This window comes from Coregonus lavaretus, assembly GCF_964263955.1.
Source record: "Coregonus lavaretus genome assembly, chromosome: 10".
Lineage (NCBI taxonomy): Eukaryota > Metazoa > Chordata > Actinopteri > Salmoniformes > Salmonidae > Coregonus > Coregonus lavaretus.
In genome coordinates this window covers 10,198,137-10,204,136 of record NC_139997.1, presented here as the reverse complement: position 1 = coordinate 10,204,136, position 6,000 = coordinate 10,198,137, and the positions used below count along the sequence as shown (strand labels likewise).

Below are 6,000 nucleotides of genomic sequence, written 5' to 3'. Positions count from 1 at the left end.
AGAAGGAGGCATGGCCAATGGGCCTCACCCTTGACCACAGACATACGGATGAAGAACCCAGACGTTGGTATGAGCAATGTACAATGAGCCAAATAATGACCCAAATGATCATTCAGGCTGATCTTCTCTGGTTAGTCAGGCATTAATAACAATCACACATACAATCACATTCTAGTGGACGGTGAGACTGTATTCACCGCCGGAGGGTAAGGTGTGTCCAGGTGTGTGTGTGTGTATCCCTGGATCCTCTGGGTGATAGCGGGATGCTGCGGAGGGGTCTGCTGGCCTGGGTGTCCCGTGTGGGCGTTCTGCTGGTCCTAGTGTGCTGCTCTCTGTCCCTCCTCTATGTCATGACCTGCAGCCCCCACTCCGAGGACAACCTGGTGAGCCACGCCCTGCCACGCCCCGGGGTGGGGGTCGGGGTAGGAGGGGCAGTAGGGGGCACGGGAGCAGCTCAGAGCGGACCCACTGGGCGGAATGGATACCAAGGCATGCTTGCAGAGCGCGAGGAGCAACACAAGCTCCACATCGCTAGTTTAAAGAAACAGATTGCCCAGCTGAAGGAGGCGCTACAGGAGCGCAGCGAGCAGCTGAAAGGAGTTCAAGACTCCATGGAGCGGGCGGCAGGGGGAGGCCGGGATGGCCAGTCCCCAGGAGGAGGTATCCTCGGGGAGGGAGGCCAAGGGCCAGGAGCCGACAGGAGCCACGCTGACCTTCAGGAGTTCCTCCGCAGTCAGCTGGGCCGTTCGGAGGTCCACCAGGGGACTAGACTACCCAGTGAGTACGCCGTGGTGCCCTTCGAGAGCTTCACCCTGCAGAGGGTGTACCAGCTGGAGATGGGCCTGACGAGACACCCTGAGGAGAAGCCCGTGAGGAAGGACCGACGGGACGAGCTGAGTGAAGCGCTGGAGACAGCCCTGCAGAGTCTCAACACCCCCCGCAACGGAGCAGACAAGGGCCACACCACCAAGGTCTACTCACCATCAGACTTCATAGAAGGTGAGTCACTAAGCTCCATACCAGAGCCAAACATAGTATGTATACAGCCATATGCTATGCATAAATGTATGTAATATCTTCATGGTTGAGTGCCTGTTGAACTATTGGAATATTGACATGGTTTTAATAAAAATGGAATCAAGTTGAACTCTAGAAAATAAACAAACAGCACAACAATGCCTCATTTCCAACACATTTCAAACAGAGAAACCCTGTTATTTCTATGATTTTGTTGTTTGGTGGCCATAATGACGAATGCTGAGAATCAGAGCAAAACAACAGAGGATCCTGCTGCTAGTGCTGAAGAGCCAAAGCCAGGATATCCGGCTAGTCTAGCATGATTTGGAGCAGGAAATGAGCACAGCTGCTTTCCATTCCGTGTGAAGCATCACTACAAGCTCAGAGAGAGGGGGGCTGTTTCCTTTTAAAGGTTAACATCTTTACTGGGGCCACGTCTGACTAATACCTACAGTGGGGAGAACAAGTATTTGATACACTGCCGATTTTGCAGGTTTTCCTACTTACAAAGCATGTAGAGGTCTGTAATTTTTATCGTAGGTACACTTCAACTGTGAGAGACGGAATCTAAAACAAAAATCCAGAAAATCACATTGTATGATTTTTAAGTAATTAATTTGCTTTTTATTGCATGACATAAGTATTTGATCACCTACCAACCAGTAAGAATTCCGGCTCTCACAGACCTGTTAGTTTTTCTTTAAGAAGCCCTCCTGTTCTCCACTCATTACCTGTATTAACTGCACCTGTTTGAACTCGTTACCTGTATAAAAGACACCTGTCCACACACTCAATCAAACAGACTCCAACCTCTCCACAATGGCCAAGACCAGAGAGCTGTGTAAGGACATCAGGGATAAAATTGTAGACCTGCACAAGGCTGGGATGGGCTACAGGACAATAGGCAAGCAGCTTGGTGAGAAGGCAACAACTGTTGGCGCAATTATTAGAAAATGAAAGAAGTTCAAGATGACGGTCAATCACCCTCGGTCTGGGGCTCCATGCAAGATCTCACCTCGTGGGGCATCAATGATCAAGAGGAAGGTGAGGGATCAGCCCAGAACTACACGGCAGGACCTGGTCAATGACCTGAAGAGAGCTGGGACCACAGTCTCAAAGAAAACCATTAGTAACACACTGCGCCGTCATGGATTAAAATCCTGCAGCGCACACAAGGTCCCCCTGCTCAAGCCAACGCATGTCCAGGCCCGTCTGAAGTTGGCCAATGACCATCTGGATGATCAAGGGGAGGATTGGGAGAAGGTCACGTGGTCTGATGAGACAAAAATAGAGCTTTTTGATCTAAACTCCACTCGCCGTGTTTGGAGGAAGAAGAAGGATGAGTACAACCCCAAGAACACCATCCCAACCGTGAAGCATGGAGGTGGAAACATCATTCTTTGGGGATGCTTTTCTGCAAAGGGGACAGGACGACTGCACCGTATTGAGGGGAGGATGGATGGGGCCATGTATCGCGAGATCTTGGCCAACAACCTCCTTCCGTCAGTAAGAGCATTGAAGATGGGTCGTGGCTGGGTCTTCCAGCATGACAACGACCCAAAACACACAGCCAGGGCAAGTAAGGAGTGGCTCCGTAAGAAGCATCTCAAGGTCCTGGAGTGGCCTAGCCAGTCTCCAGACCTGAACCCAATAGAAAATCTTTGGAGGGAGCTGAAAGTCCGTATTGCCCAGCGACAGCCCCGAAACCTGAAGGATCTGGAGAAGGTCTGTATGGTGGAGTGGGCCAAAATCCCTGCTGCAGTGTGTGCAAACCTAGTCAAGACCTACAGGAAACTTATGATCTCTGTAATTGCAAACAAAGGTTTCTGTACCAAATATTAAGTTCTGCTTTTCTGATGTATCAAATACTTATGTCATGCAATAAAATGCAAATTAATTACTTAAAAATCATACAATGTGATTATCTGGATTTTTATTTTAGATTCCGTCTCTCACAGTTGAAGTGTACCTATGATAAAAATTACAGACCTCTACATGCTTTGTAAGTAGGAAAACCTGCAAAATCGGCAGTGTATCAAATACTTGTTCTCCCCACTGTATGTGTACCTGGGAGAGGGAAAGAGTTTGTTTGTGTGTGTGTGTGTGTGTGTGTGTGTGTGTGTGTGTGTGTGTGTGTGTGTGTGTGTGGCCTTACAGTCGACATGGGCATACCGAAAATATAGTGAAAACATCATGTCAGCCAGGAGTGTTTACGTAGCTCTTCCTTGAAAGACCTGTTCAGGTATCGCCTCTTAAAAACTCCCATAGGAAATATGCTTCCACCCTGTAGATAGCCAATTTGCTAATTAGTAATCCAAAAAGTGGTCTGTAGTTGGCTGTGTGTGTAGCAAGTAGCAAACAACGACTATTGTTCAACAACAAAGATGAAAGCGGCAGGTAGCTTAGTGGTTAAGGGCGTAGTGCCAGTAACCGAAATATTGCTGGTTCTAATCCCCGAGCCTACTAGGTGAAAAACCTTGAGCAAGGCACTTAACCCTAATTGCTCCTGTAAGTCACTCTGGATAAGAGCGTCTGCTAAATGACTAAAATGTAAAATGTAATGTAGGCTAGTTAATGAACCATGTAGGCTAGTTAATGAACCGTGTAGGCTAGTTAATTAACCATGTAGGCTAGTTAATGAGCCGTGCAGGCTAGTTAATTAACCATGTAGCCTAGTTAATGAGCCGTGCAGGCTAGTTAATGAACCGTGTAGGCTAGTTAATGAACCGTGTAGGCTAGTTAATGAACTGGCAACTGTCTTTAGCTCAGCAGTTCTACTTCACCTGTCTTTTTAACCTAATTGTACCAGTGGACAAGTACATTTTCATTCACTCAGACAACTTGAAGCTTGTTGAGATGCTAACGATTACAAAGGGAGCATTTTGAGCCCTGCCAATCCTCAGTTAGCGAGCCATGACTGAACACAATAAGTTAATACTGCCTGTTGGCTGTGCTGAATGGAGTTTTTCAGGAGCTGCTATGGGTGGATTTGCTCAGATGTCATACAGAAAGAATGAGAGCGGGGCAGCGAGACAACAAGGAATGAAAGAGAGAGAGCGAGAGATCAAGACAGGGAAATGAAGGAGAGAGAACGAGAGAGAGAGAGAGAGAGAGAGAGAGAGAGAGAGAGAGAGAGAGAGAGAGAGAGAGAGAGAGAGAGAGAGAGAGAGAGAGAGAGAGAGAGAGAGAGAGAGAGAGAGAGAGGATGAGAGTTAGAAAAAAACGATTGGTATGCTATGTGAGTGTGATAAACATGTTTATGTGGTACAGTGCATGGAGCTAGGCTGTGGAGCCTCAGCCCGCCCTGTCCCCAGAGTGAAGAGACGTGGAGCTAGGCTGTGGAGCCTCAGCCCGCCCTGTCCCCAGAGTGAAGAGACGTGGAGCTAGGCTGTGGAGCCTCAGCCCGCCCTGTCCCCAGAGTGAAGAGACGTGGAGCTAGGCTGTGGAGCCTCAGCCCACCTTGTCCCCAGAGTGAAGAGACGTGGAGCTAGGCTGTGGAGCCTCAGCCCACCTTGTCCCCAGAGTGAAGAGACGTGGAGCTAGGCTGTGGAGCCTCAGCCCGCCCTGTCCCCAGAGTGAAGAGACGTGGAGCTAGGCTGTGGAGCCTCAGCCCGCCCTGTCCCCAGAGTGAAGAGACGTGGAGCTAGGCTGTGGAGCCTCAGCCCACCTTGTCCCCAGAGTGAAGAGAAGAGGCTTCTATTTTATAAGGAAGTTAGTCTCACCACTATCAGACTGGGGATCACCAGCTATTCCTCTCTGCTTTTGCTGCTTCCTGTGTTTGTATCGATGTGGTTTGAGCAGGAGAGTACAGTAGCATACAGAATGAGGATTTTGATACTTTACTAGATTATACGGTTGTGTTGTTGCATGATTTCAAATATCCTGAGTTTATTCTTAAATGAAAAGTAGAATGTTTGAAATGGGAGCAAAGGACATAATTTTTCTTAGATAATTTTATTTTCATGATGATGAATCTCACACTTTAGTTTGTAGTTCTCTAGTCCAATAATGTCTGTTGAAACTTGTCTTTGGAACGTTTGATTTTGACTTCAGAAAACAAGACGTTTTGACTGACAGTGTGCAGCTGTGAAGTGGAGACCACAGGGACAACAGAGTCTAATGTATTGTTGTTTAGTGATATGTCTGGGTACATCTAACTACTATGAGAAGGTATAATCCAGTGTCAGTATGATCTCTATGCGTGACGGGTCTCCTTCAGCTGTCATAATGGCAGAGGGCCCAGGGCACTAGCCAGGAGCAGAGTGGGATGCGTGGGATGCTATCCCCTACAGAGACTTGAACTGCCCTGTCTGTCCTCTCTCCTTTGGCCTGAAATGCCCTGTCTGTCGCTTTCTCCCACGGCCACACAGCCAAGGCTATCCTTCTCTGTCAGAAAAAGCGTACAAATCCAGGCAGCAAAGTGGAGAAATGATTCTCCTGTTGACAGATTGTTGACAGTGCAAATGCAGTAGCGACGGACAGTCTGGCCGAGTTTGAGAGTGTTTGTGTACAAAGCAAGAAAGATTATCCCCACTGGACTACTGGATATCTATCCCATTATAACATTATTATTACAAACAAATAAACATATAGGCAAATAAACTGAATTGCAGTTCAACTGTGTCTACATGTATGTGTATTTACACTGAGTGGACAAAACATATTTCCATGACATAGACTGACCAGGTGAATTCAGGTGAAAGCTATGATCCCTTATTGATGTCACTTGTTAACTCCATTTCAATCAGTGTAGATGAAGGGGAGGAGACAGGTTAAAGAAGGATTTTAAAGCCTTGAGACAATTGAGACATGGATTGTGTATGTGTGCCATTCAGAGGGTGAATGGGAAAGACAAAAGATTGAAGTGCCTTTGAACGGGGTGTGGCAGTAGGTGCGAGGCGCAACGCTGCTGAGTGTTTCGCGCTCAACAGTTTCCCGTGTGTATCAAGAATGGTCCACCACCCAAAGGACATCCAGCCAACT

General features: G+C 47.6%; 1 protein-coding gene across 1 annotated transcript in view; it reads left to right on the top strand.

Annotated features, from left to right (window-relative positions):
* Positions 1–248: 248 nt before the first annotated feature.
* The window catches only part of LOC311135575 (chondroitin sulfate N-acetylgalactosaminyltransferase 1-like), a gene marked incomplete at its 3' end in the record, with an annotated part of 37,795 nt that continues 32,043 nt past the window's right edge, over positions 249–6,000 (top strand). The window contains exon 1 of the mRNA XM_084169586.1: positions 249–999. Within this exon, the coding sequence (XP_084025712.1) occupies positions 264–999 (736 nt within the window). The 5' untranslated portion in view covers positions 249–263. The remainder of the gene's footprint in view (positions 1,000–6,000) is intronic.